Source organism: Cladophialophora carrionii (assembly GCF_000365165.1).
Source record: "Cladophialophora carrionii CBS 160.54 unplaced genomic scaffold supercont1.2, whole genome shotgun sequence".
NCBI classification, from domain to species: domain Eukaryota; kingdom Fungi; phylum Ascomycota; class Eurotiomycetes; order Chaetothyriales; family Herpotrichiellaceae; genus Cladophialophora; species Cladophialophora carrionii.
In genome coordinates this window covers 3,046,486-3,066,611 of record NW_008481827.1, presented here as the reverse complement: position 1 = coordinate 3,066,611, position 20,126 = coordinate 3,046,486, and the positions used below count along the sequence as shown (strand labels likewise).

General features: G+C 53.5%; 12 protein-coding genes across 12 annotated transcripts; 8 read left to right on the top strand and 4 right to left on the bottom strand.

Moving 5' to 3' along the window:
* Positions 1-103: 103 nt before the first annotated feature.
* On the bottom strand, positions 104-1,024 carry G647_03178 (uncharacterized protein; the record flags this gene model as incomplete). Its single annotated transcript, XM_008727524.1, has 1 exon — positions 104-1,024. One exon carries the CDS (start codon positions 1,022-1,024, stop codon positions 104-106), a length of 921 nt encoding a protein of 306 aa, XP_008725746.1.
* Positions 1,025-1,631: 607 nt separating this feature from the next.
* On the top strand, positions 1,632-2,309 carry G647_03177 (uncharacterized protein; the record flags this gene model as incomplete). Its single annotated transcript, XM_008727523.1, has 1 exon — positions 1,632-2,309. The coding sequence occupies one exon, from the start codon at positions 1,632-1,634 to the stop codon at positions 2,307-2,309; it is 678 nt and encodes a 225-aa protein (XP_008725745.1).
* An 850-nt stretch (positions 2,310-3,159) lies between these two features.
* On the top strand, positions 3,160-4,407 carry G647_03176 (uncharacterized protein; the record flags this gene model as incomplete). The annotated part of the gene is made up of 3 exons (XM_008727522.1): positions 3,160-3,213; positions 3,522-3,717; positions 3,839-4,407. 3 exons carry the CDS (start codon positions 3,160-3,162, stop codon positions 4,405-4,407), a joined length of 819 nt encoding a protein of 272 aa, XP_008725744.1.
* Positions 4,408-4,770: 363 nt separating this feature from the next.
* On the bottom strand, positions 4,771-6,277 carry G647_03175 (uncharacterized protein; the record flags this gene model as incomplete). Its single annotated transcript, XM_008727521.1, has 2 exons — positions 4,771-6,067; positions 6,117-6,277. The coding sequence occupies 2 exons, from the start codon at positions 6,275-6,277 to the stop codon at positions 4,771-4,773; spliced, it is 1,458 nt and encodes a 485-aa protein (XP_008725743.1).
* Positions 6,278-6,646: 369 nt separating this feature from the next.
* On the bottom strand, positions 6,647-6,907 carry G647_03174 (uncharacterized protein; the record flags this gene model as incomplete). The annotated part of the gene is made up of 1 exon (XM_008727520.1): positions 6,647-6,907. One exon carries the CDS (start codon positions 6,905-6,907, stop codon positions 6,647-6,649), a length of 261 nt encoding a protein of 86 aa, XP_008725742.1.
* Positions 6,908-7,603: 696 nt separating this feature from the next.
* Positions 7,604-8,568, top strand: G647_03173 (uncharacterized protein; the record flags this gene model as incomplete). The annotated part of the gene is made up of 3 exons (XM_008727519.1): positions 7,604-7,925; positions 7,966-8,377; positions 8,421-8,568. 3 exons carry the CDS (start codon positions 7,604-7,606, stop codon positions 8,566-8,568), a joined length of 882 nt encoding a protein of 293 aa, XP_008725741.1.
* A 1,406-nt stretch (positions 8,569-9,974) lies between these two features.
* G647_03172 (uncharacterized protein) lies at positions 9,975-10,106 on the top strand (the record flags this gene model as incomplete). Its single annotated transcript, XM_008727518.1, has 1 exon — positions 9,975-10,106. One exon carries the CDS (start codon positions 9,975-9,977, stop codon positions 10,104-10,106), a length of 132 nt encoding a protein of 43 aa, XP_008725740.1.
* A 627-nt stretch (positions 10,107-10,733) lies between these two features.
* On the top strand, positions 10,734-11,247 carry G647_03171 (uncharacterized protein; the record flags this gene model as incomplete). The annotated part of the gene is made up of 2 exons (XM_008727517.1): positions 10,734-10,858; positions 10,935-11,247. 2 exons carry the CDS (start codon positions 10,734-10,736, stop codon positions 11,245-11,247), a joined length of 438 nt encoding a protein of 145 aa, XP_008725739.1.
* Positions 11,248-11,778: 531 nt separating this feature from the next.
* G647_03170 (uncharacterized protein) lies at positions 11,779-12,229 on the top strand (the record flags this gene model as incomplete). The annotated part of the gene is made up of 2 exons (XM_008727516.1): positions 11,779-11,903; positions 11,971-12,229. The coding sequence occupies 2 exons, from the start codon at positions 11,779-11,781 to the stop codon at positions 12,227-12,229; spliced, it is 384 nt and encodes a 127-aa protein (XP_008725738.1).
* A 380-nt stretch (positions 12,230-12,609) lies between these two features.
* Positions 12,610-14,208, top strand: G647_03169 (uncharacterized protein; the record flags this gene model as incomplete). The annotated part of the gene is made up of 1 exon (XM_008727515.1): positions 12,610-14,208. One exon carries the CDS (start codon positions 12,610-12,612, stop codon positions 14,206-14,208), a length of 1,599 nt encoding a protein of 532 aa, XP_008725737.1.
* A 611-nt stretch (positions 14,209-14,819) lies between these two features.
* On the bottom strand, positions 14,820-17,525 carry G647_03168 (uncharacterized protein; the record flags this gene model as incomplete). The annotated part of the gene is made up of 2 exons (XM_008727514.1): positions 14,820-16,826; positions 16,875-17,525. The coding sequence occupies 2 exons, from the start codon at positions 17,523-17,525 to the stop codon at positions 14,820-14,822; spliced, it is 2,658 nt and encodes an 885-aa protein (XP_008725736.1).
* Positions 17,526-18,028: 503 nt separating this feature from the next.
* G647_03167 (uncharacterized protein) lies at positions 18,029-19,211 on the top strand (the record flags this gene model as incomplete). The annotated part of the gene is made up of 3 exons (XM_008727513.1): positions 18,029-18,123; positions 18,182-18,723; positions 18,784-19,211. 3 exons carry the CDS (start codon positions 18,029-18,031, stop codon positions 19,209-19,211), a joined length of 1,065 nt encoding a protein of 354 aa, XP_008725735.1.
* Between the last annotated feature and the right edge of the window lie 915 nt (positions 19,212-20,126).

The following is a 20,126-nucleotide window of genomic DNA, read 5'->3' as shown; positions in this document are numbered from 1 at the left end:
CCTCAAAGCGGCCATTCCCTTGTTCAGAGTAGGCGGGTGATGCGATGCACGCCCATAACCATTTCCGGAAGCGAGAACACTTCACGGTCTACCAATTCCTCTCCTATCGCACTCGGCCCATGCTCTTCCCAATTTGACTTTCCCAGTTCGCCGCGCGTTCGAACCCATTACTCGCGGTCTGGAAGTCCATCATGGCCTGGTAGACGGCCTCTTTACTCGTCGTGACAAACGGTCCGTACTGCACGATGTTCTGATCCAACGGCTGGCCCGCGACCAGGATGAAACGAGCAGAGTCGGAGGCGCCTTCCTCCACGGATGCCGTGACCACGTCGCCAGATTGTTCAAACACGACGTTGTGATAAGGCGTCACTGTCTCGGCCTTTGCGGCGTCGGCGCCGTTCGAGAACGTGACTGCGCCTTCCATGGTATATGCGAAGGCGTTCCAGCCTTGAGGCAGGTCCTGTGTGATTTTGCCGCCCGGTTGGATCTCGATGTCGAGAAGCCAGACGGGCGTGTAGGCGAGGTCCTTCAGCGATTCCACACCCTCGGATTTGCCGGAGATCACCTTGACCGTGACTTTGCCGTCGGCGGTCTTTGCGATGGGAATTTCGTCCGCGCGGAGGTCGCGGTACCGCGGCTCGCAGGACTTTAGATGCTCGGGGAGGTCGACCCAGAGTTGCATCCCGACGTTGATGTCTTCGGTCTGGACGGGCATTTCGGCGTGCATGATGCCCTTGCCTGCTGTCATGAACTGCAAGTCGCCGGGCCCGATTGTGCCTTTGTTGCCTGCAAAGTCTTCGTGGTCGACGCCGCCCTTGAGGAGGTATGTGATCGTCTCTTGCCCGCGGTGGGGGTGGTCAGGAAACCCTGCGCCCGGAGGGATTCGGAAGTGATCGAGCATGAGGAACGGCGTAAAGTGTCGGAGCTTGGGCGTTCCTATTGAGCGGCGGACCACGGCGCCTGCGCCCTCGGATTGTTCGCGGGCGAGGAAGGAGAATTTGATCTCTCGAGGTGTGGTGGACATGTTTGCTGTTGTTGAGAGAAGGCGGGAAGGGATCAGTGGGAGACCAAGAAACAGTGGCGTTGGTGTTGGTGCTTTACCCAGCGGCGTTCGGTATAAACTGTTGCTTAGTAGTGATCTGGTTTGGTGCAGGAACGTCCTTGTCGAAGCCACGTTGCTGTAGTATGCAATGATGATTGCGGTTACGATGGTGATCAAAAAGGACCAGACTTGCTTCATGAAAAGGAAATTGACGGTACTTATACCTTGCGTCGAGGGACGAATATGCTGGAAGATACAAGCACTAATTGAGAAGAATGATCAGCGTTGGATAATGTGCATCTTGGTAGCTTATGAAGGGTGTCCGGTCTTGTCTTCCTCCAGATCTTGCAGAGTACTCGTATGAGTATGCGGCGAAGGAAGATCGCTCAGCAAAGCGTCAACCATTAATTGACAAAGATCTTCGGCAATTGTTCCGCGGTCAATGATTCCGTAAGAATCAGTCAGCAAGCAGCACAATCAGCCTCGTCATGTGACCGCCAAGTTTTCCCGAGGCTATTCTCGCCCGCGGGGCTGAAGTTCTGACTGGCAACAACTGGCACCTCTGTAACTTGGGTGAGGGACGTGCGATATGAGCGACAGTGTCGAGAGTATCAGTGAAGATGTAGCTGGAGACATCGCCACAGAGCATCAACCTTCAGAGAACGTGGACCCTTTTCATCTCTCAATCATCTCATTCGGTCACGCAAACGGACCTCTCAAGCCGATCGGATCCGAGGCTGTCGAGCAGCTCACCTTTTCTGTGCGGGATGTCGGGAACCCACCCGCCAGGCTGCGGAACACGCATACAGGTGTTTCGGCACGTCTGCGAAAAGAGATCTTTGGCAATCAAGCCGCGAGAAGGAAGCTCGATACCATGCTTCAAGCTGTGGAGGCGAAAATGATTGAGTTCAGCAAAGCGCATATCCAGGCGGAGCACACGATGGAAGGGCTGCGCTCACTCTTGCCGGTCTCCCCTACGCTTCTCATTGGAATCATGTGCGAGCAAGGCAAGCACCGTAGTGTGGCTTTTGCCGAGGAGCTGGCTCGGAAGATCACGCCTAAAGACGGCTGGACGGTGTCAGTTGAGCATCGCGATCTCGGTGTCTTCCTGCCCAATGCCGAGAATGAAGACCTGGATGAGCGGACCGCGAATACAAAGGCCCTCCGTAAGAGCAAAAGGCAGCGTGAGCGAGAAAGAAAGCAAGGTAGGTCGTTGGCAGGGGAAGGTTTCGAAGATGATACCCTCGGTTGTGAAGAAATGCAGTAAGCCGTGGGCGGGTCGAGCAGGCAAGAACATGTTCGAAGTCAAGATTCCAGTATTGTCCTCACGCTCGCTCATCCGTGCTGCTATATTCGATGTGACACCCACAGAAATCGCGCTGATTCGAAAGGCCCAATATGCCACAAGATGGGACCGGGCGCGATCGGTTCCTCAGAGACCTCTTAGGAGCGTCCACAGTCGAGATCTATGACTCTTAAACCTATGTCTCCGTCCCCGTGTTCTCCCACTCACACCAAGCAGGATTATCCACCCTGCAGGATTTCGGTATTCAAGTCAAGCACTACTGCGTAGGTGACGAAATGGACAGCCAGAGCAGAGTATACGGCCGACCCATGCACAGACTATGAGGCATCGGACAAATTCGCAAAGAAACACCAAAGCACTAACCCCAGTCAAGTAGCTCGCCTACTCCACAATGCATCTCCATCCCACGATCTGCTCTGCGGAGAGATTCACCTCTTCACATCGATGTGTGAGCACTGAGCAGATGCCGACTCCAACTTCCAGGGTGCTAGGGTCAGGGTCGGAGCCGCGCCTCAAGCAGCCTGCGTGACAGCGACAGTAAATTACCTATGACTACATGGCTATATAATCTTCGCATATCCCCTCTGTATAACGACAATATACCGTGGTTACTTCGATTCTCGGCTGTGCGTCTCTGTGTTCGCGCCCTGGTTGTCCACTAAACCCCGGATATACTCATCTTTCCAAAGCACAGTCCAGAGTACATCATTGCTCAACCCACGAAATCAGCAAAGAGCATACATAATATATACCGTGGAGATTGAACCGAACATCTGGCACAACGTACCAGTCCCGCGCACCACCACCAACAATGTTCTACGAACCAGGCAAAACGGACCATAATCTCCCTCACGATCCATTCAAGGTCAGTCACTCGGTCACTCAGTTGCTCAGCAGTTGGCCACCTCATGACCACGCTGTTCGCAGCTCCCTCTCCCTACGTCTCTGTGTCTGTCTGTCTGTCTGTCTGTCTGTCTGTCTGTCTGTCCATGCAACCCCTCCCAGCAGTGTACCGTACAGAACGATAATGATGTGGTGGTGCGCCAGTGGAAGAGCTAGCAAGATGTACACCGTGCGCAGTTTCTTACGTTTGAAAAGAAATCGTTAGCCCACGTCCGACACTGACAACCGACAACGATTACTGACACCTTCCTTTCTCTCACACATAATTAGGCATGTGTGATCCCCCGACCCATAGGCTGGATCAGCACCATCAACCCGCAATCGGAATCAAATACACAGCCTACCAACGGTAATGGAACTAGCAACGGCGACGGGAACGACAAAGGCAATGATGTCGGCAACAGTATCGGGCAAGCAAATCTCGCGCCCTTTTCGCAGTTCAACAATCTGACGTTTGACCCGCCTTGTGAGTGTGTTTGTCCCTCTAACCCGGCCTCCTTTGTCACACACTCACACTCACACTGACACTGACCTAACCTACCAATCTAATCTGACCCCATCTTAACTGAATTGATTACCGGGCACAGACATCATGTTCTCCAGCAACCAGACCCCCTCACGCCAACAAAAGGACACGGTCCGCAACGTCGAGGCCACGGGCGTCTTCTGCTGGCAACTCGCCACCTACGCGCTGCGCGAGGCCGTCAACGTCACCGCCGAACAGGTGCCCTACGGGGTGGACGAGTTCGAACGGGCGGGCCTGGAGAAAGAATACTCCACCGTCTTGGCCACGGCGGTGCCCATGGTCAAGGCCAGTCCCATCAAATTCGAGTGTGAGTATTATACGACGCTTCGCTTGCCGGGGAATCCGCCCATGGGAAGCGCGGACGTGGTCATTGGGAAGGTCGTCGGCATTCACATCGATGAGGGCGTGTTGACCGACGATGGTAAGATCGATGTGAGCAAGACACAGCCCATCGCGAGGTGTGGGTATTACGACTATGCTGTTGTGAAAGAGACGTTTCAGATGATTGTGCCGGGCGGGACAACAGACACGCTGTACGGATTGGAGGGAAACGTCAGAAAACACAAGGCTGCAAGGGAGGCCGGCAGGAGAATGGGTGTGTCGGCTGAAGACGAGCAGGGACCGCCATAGACGGCCAGCTAGACATCGTATCAAGCCACGTTGTCATGCAGCCCCATTGTTGTTGACGTTGACGTTGACGCACTCTACCAATACTGCTACTGCTTGCTATCCTGTCCGATGCGCCTCCAAGTCAAGGCATCCCAAGGCCTGCTCAGATGCACCAAGAAAGACCGTCATTTCCATCTCTAGACCTATTTACTTTCCTGCCTCGAAATCGCTATCAACTGCTGTGTATGACGACGCTCTTGCAGGGAGACGATGTGGTGCAATGTGATTCGCAAGTCTGTCTGAAGACGATCTCCCGCGTCCAAGGGCAAGCTCTGCTGACCACGCTGGATGTCTGAGGAAAGGTATCGGTGACCATGCGTCCTGCTACTGTGTCAGTGTCCGGCCACGACGGTAGATATGGACTCTGCTCACGGCTTCTGGGGTTGGCTTGAAGCAATTCTCTTCCTTATCTGCACTTGCTACCGGCTGCTCAAGCGGCGCAGTGCCAGGCGATTGGACATGGCTCGTCTCAGCAATGTCGCTGGTTGATGGAGCAATTGTGGTATTAGCACAGACATTTTGGTGTACATAGCCGTTGTCATCAGAGAATGGATTCGTCTTTGAGGGGCTCGAGTCGTCAAAGCATCCAGAGTGTATGAAGCGCTCACGGATATTTTCGTGACTAGGCTTTCCCATCCACTTCTCATCGAGTCGACATTTTCTCGTGAATGAATGCCTAGGGCAGATATTCTGTCCACATGGGTCCTTCAAACCGCCATGGCGTTGGTCAAGGAATGTTGTATTGGAAGGAAGCTCTGTGACATTGTCAGATTGTTTGCGTTGCGTCACACGAAGAATGTCGCAAAGGTTGATCTCACCAGCTAGGTCCGGGAAAACGTCGTATTTGTCACTTTCTGCAGTCGAGTTGGAAGAGGTGGTCGCCATTCCGGTGTTCACAGAAGTTGTCTCTGATGCATCGTCGATCTTTTCATTGGTGGCAAGAAATTGTTTTTCCTTCGGATCTTCGAACGGATTTTCCAGTTGGTGACTTGCAGCCAGAGGAGAAGCGATTTCTGACACCGGACTGCCGAGAGGAGGAATGGCAAGAAGGTTATTCTCCATGTACTCTTGTGCCTCAGCCATAGCTTGCCGGAACTTCAAGGTGGAATCCAACACGGCTGGGCTCCGGGGCCTCCCACTGGGTATCATCTCTCGGTGATCTCTCACAAAACATTGGAGTAGTGGCGTCGTTGCCAGCTGCATTGGAGGCAGGGCTGGTGTCGAGTTCGGGATATCAATAGGGACGGCTCGGGGCTCATCTTCAATGATTGATTGTCCAGGCTGGAATCTGACTGATTTCTTGGAGCTCAACGTCTTGGTGGGTGAGGGAGGATTGACGTCGGAGTCGACCTCATCGCTGACCAAAGGAGCGCTGTCCTCGGAAGTCTTGTCTCTCTTATCTTTGTAGAACAACGCTGCAGGTGCCCGGATTGCATTGGCCAGAGTCTCGAGGAATGTTCTTGGTGGCTCGGACTTGGTCAGTCTCAATTGTGAGGTGGTCAACGACGCCTTCGCAGGGTGCGGACTGGGAGTTCGAAATGGCGTCCTCCAGGCTCTCGACTGCACCTGATCAGAAGACAAGTACACTTCTTCCTCAAGGATGTCTGGCTTGCTAGGCGAGCTGTCACCATCGTCAACTCCGGTCATAAATGCCAGGCCTTCAAACTTACGTCTTCTTCCGAACGGAACCTAGGACGGACTGCAGACTCTTGCGGGGAGAAAGGCCCGAACTGGTCGTGGACCGTGCTCGGTACGGTGGTGGTGTTCTGTTCTCCTGCTGAGGCGGAAGAGGCTCGTCGACGGTACGGCGTCGAAGGCTGGGGAAAGGCATGGTTGCCAGGTAGGATGATAATTATAGAGCATCCAAGAATCAAGGAAATGGCAGAGTGTGTGGCACTTAAGCCCAAGAATCGATTTGATGAGTTGCCAGTATCATATTTTTGAGATGAGGAAAAGCAGAAAAAACAATGCGGCCGAGAAGAAGGCCACTTGAAGCGTGTGAAGTTGTGGCAGGCGCCGGGAAAGCCAAGGCAAGTCCCTCCCGGCGTTCGCATCATCGCCGTCGCCAGGTAAGAGCGATAGATGCGTCTGCTGCACTGTTGACCGACAAACAATCTCTCAAAGAGACCTTAGACTGCTGTCTTCTGTACAGCATCCCCAATCGCTGCACTTCGCCAAACTGTGTCTGCATATTGTCGTGTCACAGATCAAGCTCCACCTCAGCACTCGCAGGACTTGAGCTGCAAATGAGAACGCCGTTGTCTCCCTCTAGGATGCCATCAATCTCCCCTTTAAAGAGCTTCACCTCGCAGGTTCCGCAGGCGCCAGATCGGCAGCCATAATCAGGCGTCAAGCCCGACTTTTCCGCCAGTTGGAGAAGCGTGAGCCGGTCTTTGGCCAACCACTTCACTGTTTTGTTTGACTTCCGGAAGACAACCGTGGCTTCTTCAATGTCTTGCATACTGTCTGTCGCTTGCCGGTGATGGGATGAGGATTTCTATCGACAACTGTTGCGATGGGATCCGTCTATGTCGTTTGAGAGTGGCGAGGGGGAGACGAGGATGTTCACCACAATGAGAGTGAGATTAGCCGAAATACCCAGCATCCCGCCGCTTTACTCATGCTCTTGACAGCCTTCACAGCCTTGATACTATCTCGCCTTGCCGCTTTAAATGTCGGCTTGTACTGTGGTTCTCAAGGCTACGATCACTGTTCATTGTTCACTGTTCACAGTATGTTCACTGTATGACTCACTGGTAGAGAAATCGTAGCCAAAGATCACGAGTTCTAGCTGGCTCTATACAAGGTCGAATAGATTGCCTTCCGAGAAATTGTGAAAGCCAGTCAAATCTCCCAACCAGAACTCAGACGTCGTTGAACCATGGGTGTCCTCAGGACCCATGTCCTCAGGACCCATGTCCTCAGGACCCATGTCCTCAGGACCCATGTCCTCAGGACCCATGTCCTCGTGTCGTGGATCCCGCGCCACAGACATCCTTCACGTTGGATCTGTGACGGAACTACAAAGAACAGGCTCATCTCTTTAGTCCTAGCTGACATAGACAGTCTCATTCCAGCAGGCACATTCACACTATTCAGCCGCACCACCATTTCCCCAATAACACATTCAACCACATAATAGCTGCACCTCTTCAATATGGGATCCGCAATCCAGCAAGACTGCACCTCTAGCAAGTTCCGCCGCATAGGTCAGGGTTTCTGTGGAACTGTATGGGCGGCAGAAGGGGGTAAGTTGGCGATGAAGAGAGAGGATGGTGGTCCTGGGCGATCTCTCCTCAATGACTACAACATGCACACGCTCGTGCTCGAGACAGCCTCGCAACAGAAGGTCAACGTGCGCGTCCCACGATGGCCGGAGTTTTTCAAGAGCGAGGACGGCTGGTGGGGCATGAGATCCAACCGACTACACTCCCTGCAACGTGCTCTGCGCCGAACGCAACCCACCACTGCCGCAGGAGGTGAGGCATCGCCTCATTGACCGGTGCTGCCCGCCCGCAGCGATTGCGACTATCAAGGCCAACGACGCCGACCGAGACTGCTTGGTTCGACCCTACCTGGGCCGACGCAAGATCCAGAACGAGACACGACGAGGACGAAACTTCTTCTCCCTGCGCAACTATCCCTTGCATCTCAACCAGGCGGAGGACCTCGACCTTCCGATTCTGGAGTATTCACATGGGATGGCTGAGATACTCGCCATGATGCACTGGACGGCGAAGATTGACGCGAATGATATCGAGTTTGTGCTGGGAGGTGTTCAACCGCAACCAGAAATTGCCCGCAAAGAATACACACACGACTTTCTGGGCACTCACTCTCTGTGGGTTCTGGACTTTGACTGCTGCAAGCCGCTGACCATGGACGACGCCGGCATCGACCAAGCCGCTCGTGCGTTCTTGAGGAACGACCCGTATTTTTCCCCGCCCTGCGACCAGTGCACAATCTCCGGGCAGTACGCTGTGGATAGAATTCCGAACCCGATATCTCGAGTGCAGTCAGAATTTCGTCACTGGTACTGGCGTAACGTGTCTGGGGCTGCCCGAGAAATTCATTGCGCGGGTCGCAGAAATGCACCAAAAAGGCACCGAGCAAAGCCATTAGCACGTTATTCACTCCCGAAACTGGCACAAGCTCCAGTACAATTGATTACACGGGAAACTAAAGTCGACCAGGAGCTTGGTTGGCGCAGAGTCTTATCAAGACACCCTTCAAACCTGCTGGTGACGATCAGTGCGCAAACAATGCGGAATCGACTCATCGAGCGGATCAGAGGACGTGATGAACTAGTTTGTATGGATAGCATTGGTATCTCATACATAAGCCGGGACAGGAGATTGTCGACTCCTCGATAACCAAGTACCTAGTAGTTAAAACTTGCAGTAGCTTTGTTCGAGCCTAACAAGGCCCAGGAAAAGCAAACAAGCCAAGACTTCGTTCGGTGCATCTTCGGCGACTGAAGCATCAATTCAATCCTCCCTGTGGCGGCCCATCCATCCACAACACATCTCGACTCAGCTATCATAAGTAATCGGTCTTGCTCTTGGTTGGGATACTCTGGAAGCTGTGGACGAGTGGTGTTGCAAAACGTCCACGAGTGCGGATTCATCAACAAGGGCAGATGAAATTGTTATCCAGCTCCGGCAACCTAGCCTCGTTCACCACATCTATCGGTCCGCGATTGGCGAGGACAGCTCCGGCATCAGATTGTACGACCCTGGGTTCAGTATTTCCTTGCCTCAAGCAACAAAGGAGGGACCTACAAGTTCATCGCGTCTTTCGTGGCTTTGCCTCCTACTTTCATTCTCTGCAAAGGCTTCCTCGTGGAGGTCGAGCCTGGGATTGTAGACGACGCTCAGAGATCCGCACACGACCCAAAGCCAGTCAATCTATCCATTCGAAACATCACACCTCAAGTAATACGTCAAACGCGACAGGCACCACCACTACGACTGTTTCAACGCAGTATCACTCCAGCTCATTAAACGATTCAGCCGAGCGTCAAGAAACCAAGCCGAATAATGATGCCACTGCATCAAAACAGCAGGAGAGTCCTGCGATCTATAAGCCAAGCCGAACTACACGATCAGAGGGTGCAACAACCACCGTAGACCACAAAGTATCAGCGGTTCATGGGGAACAGAACAGGGCGACGTCCTTGAGCGATGGGGTCAGAAAGATAATGCGCCACGTACCTCATCCAGTGGCGGTTATCACATCCACTGATATCTCCGTCAGTCCCGAAGGTGCTCCTACTGCTTGGCGCGGGGCTACGGTCTCTTCGTTCAATACAGTGACGCTACGCCCGAAGCCCATCGTGTCATTTAATATCACGAAGCATTCCTCCACATACGAGGCCATCAAAAGTTCCGGGCTATTCAACGTCCACTTGCTCAACTGTTCCTCAAGCAGTAGTAGCATAGCTGGTAGATTCAGCAGAGGCAATGCCTCTTCACCGTTTCATGATGAAGACGGATCCCTGGCAGTGTGGGCTGAGGAACAACATATGAATGTACCTGCGCCATCTCACCTCGGACCCCGGATCGGGCGCAAATCTCCAGTCATCAAGACCCCTTTACAAGCTGTCCTTCTTTGTACCCACATTGCGCACAAAGCTGTGGAAATCGGAGACCATGTGGTGATATTTGGTGAAGTGGTCGAGAAGCATGATGAACTGCACCATCTCGAGGAGGCGAGCGTATGGCTATACTACGTCAATGGCAAATACAGCCCGCTGATCTCGACGAAAGCGTCGGGCAACGTATCCGTCGGTCCCGGTCTCCTTGCTCCTAAGGGCCAAGGAGCAGCTGTTGGATGATTTGGGCTGATCTCATCATGATAAAGCCACGAGCTTGTCGAAGGGTGCGACCACATGATCGTTCTGTACAATTAGTGTCTCGATAGCATGCATCTGGTCCGAGCAACAAGTAATGGCGAGTCAAGAAGGTCCGCTAAAAGTTTGGTGAAGGAGTTGGACGAAAAGATCATTCAGATAATAGGACAAGGAGAGAAGGGAAGCAAACCTTCCGGCAAGAATCCTCTACCAGCGTCTCAATATCTTTTCACTTCGTCTTTAAATACCCTTCTCATTCGCCGGTCAAAATTCACTTACGACCTATCCCTCGTCTTCTGACCGCAGCCTCTTTCTTTCACTTCCCTCTCCAGACCTCAGCTTGGATATCGCCGAACAAGAACAGGACTCGCTTTCAAAGGACATAATCCTCTTCCTGCATCGAACCCTCAACACCAATATCATCACAGTACCCACCATGTCAGCTCAGAGTGACGCAGACAAACTCGTCTACGTGATGACCATCCTCAAGAACACTGAGATGGCGAAGCCCGACTACCACGCTGCTGCTGTCGAGGCTGGTATCAACAATGCGAACAACGCGTAAGCTGCCACGTCATTCCTGATTCAGATCAATCCTATCTCATTGTGCTCTGCTGACCGTGGACTTCGGTGTCAGTCAGAAGAGGTTCCGCGCCATCGTCAAAGGAGCTGGCTTCGACTTGGTAGACGGCCAGGTCGTCAGCGCCGACGGCAGTGGACCAGCTCCTACCGCGCCAGCAGCCACTGCGAAGAAAGGTCGTGCGAAGAAGGCGGATGGTGCTGCACCCAAGAAGACAGCAGCTAAGAAGGCTCCGAACGGCACCGCTAGCAAGAAACGTAAGCTAGATACGCCAGCTGTGGATTCCGCCAGTGAAGGAGAGAAGGAAGACGATGGCCCAGGAGAACAAGATGCCATTAACAAGGAGAACACCAGTGATGGAACTGCTTAGCCGCTGGGTTGGCCTGGAGCCGACGGAAGTTGACTCGCGAGTTGGAGCGAGGTACGGTGCAGACGAGGTCAGCCTAGGAGGAGATCTACTACTTGCCAGACCAAGGAAGAAGAGATCACGAGAGATCGAGCTGCTGAACGACGAGACCGATACGATGTCGAGCTGGATAGGAATCGACAGAGCAGTGGAAGTGACAGAACAATATCAGCAGACTTGACATGCCAGTGAAGCAGAAATACCTGGCCACACTTTCAATTGAGTACTCATATTCCCTTGAATTCCTTCTCAGATCATCGTCTTGAGAGATGTAGCTTTGCTTCACTTTGCTCCAGGCGGTCGCAGAGTGGTCTGGCTTAGCATGTACGTTCATCTCAGGCTTCTTCACCACCTCGACTTCCTGCTCTACCTTTCCTCTTTCCTCTTTCCTCTACCACTTCCCTTTCACATCGCCGTTTTCTTCAATCTCAACTTCACGATAAACTTCTCTCGCCATCCACTTCTTCAAGTAGTAACTATCTTCACCAATCCATGATGGCAAACTCTTCTACAGACGACAAGATTGCCTACATCCTGACGGTGCTCAAGCACAGCACTCTACCAAAGCCGGACTATACAGCTGTCGCTGTAGAATCTGGCATCAACACCGCCCAAAATGCGTAAGCACTCATCCATGCTACCGGCTCTTTCTCGTGTGTAGACACTGACCACCATCTCGTCATCAAGTCAACGAAGACTCAAGGCCATCGTCAAGGCAGCTGGCTTCGACCTCGTCAATGATCAAATAGTCGGCCCAGACGGCAGCACTGGAGACGGAACCAGCATTGCTGCGTCACCCCCCAAGAAGAGAAAGTCGAGAGCGAAGAAGACTACCAGTGAGGAATCGAACAAGAAACCAAAAGTCAAGAAAGAGGATGACGTTGAAGGCGAGATGAATCAAGGTAGAGAGGAGAGTGTGGCCCAAAGCATGGGAGACGGATGCTGAAGCAGAACGATTACAGCGCAAGTTAAGTACGGGCTGGATTACACGATGGCTAGTCGACTTCAAGACGATATACCGGCGAGCTTGATTACAAGTGCGAATTGTATGAGAAGGACAGAACAGAGCAGCAGAAGCAAGTGGATGGAGAAATTGGCGTTGGAAAGACATGTCATTTGATGGCGACCGTCACAACAAACAATTTCAATTATGTAAGACAAGGCTGAGAAACGCATAGCGAGACAAGGCTGGCATCATTGGTTGCTCGGAAGTCCACTTCATCACACGAAGCATCCTTTTCAACCACCATGCTTTTATACAGTTCACATTGAACATGTCTCACGGCGTCTGTTCCTACTAGCTGGCTGATACCGTGACTGTCCGACATGCCTGCGAGGATATCCCCTCGTAGCAGCCGCTTTGTTTGCGCGCAATGCCGTCACGCCCTGACCTCGACGCAAAGACGGCGATTCTTATCGACCAGCACAACCCAACCTGAGATCTACGATGTCGTAACAGTAGGCGGCGGGCCCGCCGGCTTGGCTCTTCTTGCAGCTCTAAAATCATCACCCGTAACATCACATCTGAAAACGGCCTTGATCGAAACCCAAGACCTCAGCAAACTCCGTGCATGGACCTCTCCGGACGATAAATACTCCAACCGCGCAAGTAGCTTGACACCGTCATCGGTCTCATTCCTCGAGTCGACCGGCTCCTGGAGCCATGTGGACCAATCCCGCGTGCAAGCGTACGACGAGATGCAAGTCTGGGATGCGGCCAACGACGCAGCCCTCCAGTTCGACTGGGGCGCCGAGACGAAAAGGTACAATGCACCGCCGAGGACCGTGGCGACCATGACCGAGAATGCGAATCTCACGAGAGGTCTTCTCGCGCGGATTGCCGAACTCGACGCAGAGACGTCGCTCTTCTCGAATACCAGTGTATCTTCTATCACGCACGGGGCGGACGACCCAGAGGGACTCGACTTGTCAACCTGGCCGGTATTAAGTCTGCAAGCGAACACCCCGTCGTCATCGAATACGCCGCTGTCGTCTACATCATCTATTGCCGCTCGCCTGCTCGTCGGCGCCGATGGCTTCAACTCTCCTGTGCGCACCTTCGCGGGCATATCCTCGCACGGATGGGACTACGACCGGCACGGCGTCGTCGCGACGCTTACAACCCAGCCGGCAGAAGACAGCATCCACGCCACCTCGCCGGACTTTGACCTCTTCTCCGACGACCCGCTCCCCAACCGCGCAACGGCGTACCAACGCTTCCTCCCAGCTCTAGGCGGACCCATCGCCGTGCTACCACTACCCGACAACCACGCCAGCCTCGTGTGGTCCACCACGCCCCAGCACGCAAGCTACCTGAAATCACTTGCCCCCGCGGCTCAAGTGGCCATGATCAACGCAGCATTGCGCCTCGACCAGACAGACATCGCGTACATGCTCACACTAAACGCGTCGTCCGCCCATCCCCACAACCATCAAGACGAACTATCCTGGCGATTGCAACATACTCGCCTGAGTAGCGCTCGCCCTTTGCCAACAATAACGAGCATCCAAGAAGGGACACTCGCCTCGTTCCCGCTCCGCTTCCGCCACGCCTCGGCGCTCACAGCCCATCGCACGGCCCTGATCGGCGACGCCGCGCACACGGTGCACCCGCTCGCGGGGCAGGGGTTGAACCTGGGTCTCGCGGACGCGGCGGCGCTTGCCAGCACGATCGCCTACGCGGTCGATCACGGCATGGACATTGGCGACGGGTTCGCCCTGCAGAGGTACAACGCCGAGAGGTTCGGTCGGGGCCTGCTCATGGCCGGCGGCGTCGACGCGTTGAACTGGATGTATCAGGTCGGCGGAGGTTCGGCGGAGGGCGGCATGCTCGGTGCGTTGGCCGGGCGGGTCCGAGGCTTGGGCATGAAGATGGTGGGCGCGGTGCCTGGGTTGAGAGAGGTCATCATGAGGCAGGCGAGTTGAATAAGTTTTTTAACCATAAGTAGTTGGAGCGGTGCGCGTGCCGCGGTGGAAAGAAGGGGGGGAAATGCTACCATGTACGAGTACGTATGTACTGCATGTATCAATTCTTTGGCTTTTTGTTGAATTAGTATGCTTCGCATTCCGTATTACTGGCCGGGTGGTAGGCAGGCAGAAGGAAACATATCTCTTTCTACCTAGTACCTGCACGTGCCAACTACCTGTCTACTTTTAGAGAAGGAATGCGTGTGGTTTGGTGTCGCATGGTTGATGTGATATTGCAAGAAATAGGCGATCGTAATGCAAAGTAAAGCGTATCACCTGGAACCCGTAAGTGTACGTGGAAAGTTAGACAAAACAGGACGGGCTCGCTTTGGTGGTGGGAATCCCGGTGGGCGTGCGAGCAGTGCCACAATACGAGCTTATAGTTTCCACCTCCGTTGTCCAGTACTGAACGTCTCCAGCTGTGGCGAAGCAGAAACGAAAGCCGTGGCTGGAGTGGGAAGGAGAGGTGAAAGACAGACACATCAACAAGCGAACGCATAAGTTGATGGCTGGAACAGTTGTAACGATCAAAGAGGAAGGCGTCATCGAGCAGGGAAGTTGTGCTATCATCAACCATCTCCTCGTCCCCACGCACCCAGTTCAACTCTCTCATCAGTATACATGTCAACCTTCAACACCTCTTCCCTGCTGCGTACACCTATATCTCCTTGCTCTTCTCCTTCTTGGGGAGCAAGACGTTCCAGGACAAGCCACAGACCTCCCGTTGCCGGCCCACACATGTCAGGCCGCAAGTCCACATCGTCCATCCTTATACCCGAGGACAAACTGCTGAATGACGAGTCATCGGCTTCGCTGCTGGCAATAATGGACTTGTACGGTCCCTGGCCTTGTTCGAGAGTCGCTTTGAAGAGCGAGGAGCGCGCTTTGTCCGCATTGTTAGAGCTCTGGGCATCGGGTCGAGCTATGAATGTGACTCGGCTCATCCGTAGCGCTGTGACAGGCGCGAGCAGCCGATTTTTGCCATTGCTGAAGATTGCCTGCGCCGACTGAATGTGTAACCGTCCGGCATGCTCTGCTGGTAGTTGGAAAAGAGGCTGTGGTTTTGCAGAGGAGGAGTAGTGGAGGTCCAGGCAGAACTCGGCGTACTGATTATTTTCAAAGGTTGAGCATATGAGCGTGTACGTTCCCGGTCCTAACTCGGTCTCCATGACTGCGCTCCCTCTTCGATAATCGCCTGAATGCGCTAGGACATCACGGGGCCGCAGCCGGGTAATCCTTGAACCGTTGCTGAAGACGATCAGTATCTTGACACTGATGTCGGCTGATGGATTGGCTGCAGCCACCGGCTCTCCCGCTCTTGCTGGCTGGGCCACCCGTAGCACTAGCGCAATCTTCTGAGGGGCGTTCAACGTGAGTTGGAACTGTGGGTTGGAAAAGTAGTTTGGCGAGTCCGAGTTTCCTCCGGCGTTGGATCTTGTCCAGGCTGAGGTGAGCCCGTACTTCTGGGGATATTCATTTTGGGCCTCTGTCAATGCGACGGGGCTCCTAGCAAATGCTGATATGGAGAAATTCAGTTTCCCCGTGGGTAAATCCTGAGACGCCACAACTGCTGTGTAGGTTGTGCCCGCGCTGGCCTCGATTCGCAAGAGCGTGTTGGGAGAGTCCACGAACGCCCCCCGTACTTTTGCGCCCTCGCTCGAGAGGACTCTGTTGCCATCCCGGGTGTAGAGATAGAGGCTGATGTAACCATTATGGCCGACTGTTGCTTCACAGTAGTCACCTGTGCGGAAGTGTCGATGGAGCAACAACCAGATCTCGCCTGTTTTCGAAGCAGTAACCGCGAACTGAGGGTTATCCACAATCAGGTTGCTGACCGGAGGCGGGCTGTCCTGTGTCCACGAAAAGTGGAGGTCTTGTCTGTGTGAAAATAAACCCGGGTTCCAGTTGAGGTACATGTTCTCAAAGTATTGGAAAACGCTGTTAAAATCCATCCAGAACGTACCAGGCATCATGGCATTGTCTTCGTCTACCTCTTGTGCTTCTGGTCCACCAGTCGCATTTGGTCGCCGTCGAGCCGCGCCTTTCCAAACGTCACCATCAGCCCAAGGGTTCTTGATCAGCAGTTCCCTCGCGCCGCCGTTGGCAGTGATGTCCAACACGGCGTAGTCATGTTCTGCCGCGAGGCCGAGCTGTCGCTGTTCGCGCCGAGGCAATTTGCCCGTTCCGATGGTCACCAACAAATTACCCTCGTTGAAATGCTTGACAACTTCATCCCACAAGCAGTCTGGTTCCACGTCGTGGTCATGCAGGAAGACTTGTTGTGGTATCCAGCCGGTAAGAACTGCTAGATCGGTGCCTGAGTTGCTTCCCGGGAAGTCGTAACCACCTCGGACCTTGAGATATGCTTTTTCTACCAATGCCGGCCATAGCAACCGTGGATGGCGCCGGTCAATGACATGTAGTACTCGGCTGGTCTTGGACGCAGGCAGATAGTCGTCGATCTCCACTCTTCTCCAGCAGCCGTTGAAATACAGTCTGAAGACGTACTTTCCATTCGGTGAGATGATCAGTCGATCCGTGGTGTCGTCAGAGGGATGCATCAGAGTACGAAGGACCTGCGTTATCTCAGTTACAGTTCACGATGAATTCATAGTGAGGCCTACCTTGGGGAAGCCACGTTCCGTTCTGGAAGTCAAGGCACACAGGCTTGCAACGACTGAACAGTCCGAAGTCATGTCTTGTACAAGATCCATAGCCACCGGCAGGTGCATGACCGCGGCCTCATCAGGAAGCTCCTGTTTGCCTTCATGGCTGTAGACAGATGGGAGGGCTTGACGTGGTCGCTTCCATCCATCAAAGGACTCCAGCTGAGTGGCAGACAGAGGGAGAGTACAGGTATCGGTGAAAAGCGCCTCGCCCTCACGGTGGAAGAATTCATCAGTGGTTGGTGGCCCGGTCCATGGCTTGAACTTGCACCCGTTCAGTTTGCCGCCTTCCAGAAGGATGATGTTCTCCCTCGTGGTAAGCTTCCGCGTCGAGACGGGTTCTTGGAGATTCTGCTTGCGCGGTGGTTTGCTCACGGAAGGGTGCGCATCTTGACCTTGCTTGAGGCGCTCAGCCTGTGCAAGAAGCCCATTGACTTTAGCGTCAAGTCTCTTCTTGTCTTTGGGATTGTCAGCGAGGCGAAGAGCCTGGAAGTACAGCTCTGCGCTCTTGATGGTGGCTTCCAATGCAGTCTTGTCGTTGGCCTGGGAAAGCACCGCTTTCTCGGCTGTTGATGCCTGCGCTTCGAGCTTAGAAAGTCTGCTATCCATCCTCCGTGCTACGTGGGCTAGGGAACAGGTTATGACGGCAACCCACCCACCATGCCACCATGGGAAAATGTCGGAGACGGGCCGGGATTCGGTAAGGAGAGTCAGACGGTCAATCAATCCCTGTCGACATGGATTGCCACAACCTCGGCTCACTTCGACAGCGAGAGCTGCTCATGACCGAGCCACTCACAGCCAGTCCAAACGATTTCCCACGGGATCCTAATGCGAGATCTGCCCAGGATCTTTCGGGCAGATGAGGAACTGGCCATAATGCATATCTACTACTGACTGTATCCAGACAATAATTACGCCATTACTCCTCCTTCCTGTGCTCGTTGACGACACCCAAAGAACCTCACTCAGCTCCCTCTCCGCTTACCGTCCCACCAGCGACGTCTAATACTGTGTGCAGATATAACTCTCTACTTCAGAGTCGTGGTTGAAATAGATAAGATCTTGCAAGAGCAGACGGGAGAGCTTCAGAGCTTCCCACAGACAAGGCCATGACAAAACCGGGGGAGCTGGCGCCGTGGGAGAGCGCAGTTGCAGGCGCTACTGGTGCCGTTCTCGCGAATGCAATTGTCTACCCACTGGATATGTATGCCTCCCACCTGCCCATAGCCATGGTGACGGACTGCACACTGACCAGCCTGCAGTGTCAAGACCAGATTACAGGTGCAGATCAAGAAGAAGGGCCAAGTACACCAGCACACCGCCGAGCACCATCACTACGAGTCGACATTCGATGCGATCAAGAAGATCGTCGAACATGATGGCATCATTGGCCTGTACTCGGGTATCAACGGTGCGCTAATCGGCGTCGCTTCCACAAACTTTGCCTACTTCTACTGGTACTCGGTGGTGCGGTCACTATACACCAAGTACCGTCAAGCGCATCCCAGTACAGCGGCGGAACTGTCACTCGGCGCAGTTGCGGGTGCGGTTGCTCAAATATTTACCATACCCGTCGCCGTAATTACCACACGGCAACAGACACAACCGAGAGGCCACAAAAAGGGTCTCTTCGCCACGGGCAAGGAGGTCATTGACAGTGAAGACGGCTGGACCGGGCTATGGAGAGGACTGAAGGCTTCTCTCGTGCTGTGTGTCAACCCGGCAATCACATATGGCGCTTATCAGCGTCTGAAAGACATCATGTTCCCGGAGAAGACCAGACTGCGTCCGTGGGAAGCATTCCGTAAGCAAAATCTTTTGTTGCGAGTCGTTTTTCATGTTACTGACTGACATGCTTGTACAGTGCTGGGAGCAATCTCCAAATCCATTGCGACGATATGCACACAACCATTGATTGTCGCCAAAGTCGGCCTACAATCCCGCCCTCCGCCAGCCCGGGAGGGTAAGCCCTTCAAGACCTTCCCCGAGGTCATGGAGTATATCGTCGAGCATGAAGGCCCTCTTGCCTTGTTCAAGGGCATCGGTCCTCAACTCATGAAAGGCCTGCTCGTACAGGGTCTGCTCATGATGACCAAGGAGAGAGTCGAGCTTTTGTTCATGTTAATCTTCGCCTACCTCCGCACCGTGCGGGCCAAGAGGCTGAAAGAGGCAGCGCAGAAGTTGAAGGAGAGCGCGGCGCCTCTAGCGGAAGGATTGAAGAGCCGAGCTATGCCGGTCGCCGAGAGCGTGGCCGAGAAGGCCAAGGCCAGTGTGCCTGCGACCTTGAAGTAGGGAAGCAATTGGTGGATAGGGATCTGCTTCCGCTCCGGCGAATTCAGCAACTGTCAGCTGTCAAAGTGGTGGAATGGTCTCAGGAGACGACGCGAAAAGAATTGGGAAGAGCAGCACGAGCATACTATAGCGGCGCAAGGTGTTCGGGTTGACCCAACATGCACGATTGGGTACTGTTGCGTGACTTCTCTTGAGGGCCAGCTTCGTCTGTATTGTACGGTCACTTCAGCTTCGACCTCAAAAATTATAGAGGCAAGATAGGACGCGCAGAGACGAGAGGCTAATTTGCACTGTTCAATGTTGAAATATGTGGTAAATGTGTGTTCCACATCGGGGATGTTTTACTATCGCTCCTCCCACTACAGTACACGATGGCCAATGTGCAAGATGTCTGTAGCACTTGGACTAAACTGCCAACGTGCCTCAGCACTTCGATTGTAGTGCAAGACGTCTGTAACACTTTAACTGAAGTGCCAATATACCTTTAGCACTTTGACTATAGTGTACCTTCTACTACACTTCAGCGAATATGTAAGTACAGAGTACACCTATAGCACTTCCACCAATATGCATCTAGTCTGTACTCCGTAGCACTTCTCATGATGTGCATTGAGCCTTTAGCACTTCGACCGAAGCGCACAGGTGTCCGTAGCAGTTTGTTCAATCTGCAAGCATGTCGTAGCGGTTCGACCAAAGTGCCATGTACCTGAAATTACTCCAGAATGCCGTTTGCTAGGATGGGATGCCCTTTCCGTCCATTTCTAATCAATAGACCCGCGAAGGTCGTCGACGTTCTCAATAGTCTTACTTACTTACCAACGAACACTAACAGTCCTAGGAGATCAGATTGCGTTGGCTGGATGATATTATACATATTACGATACATACATACATCTCTGCCCCGGCCGACTCCAA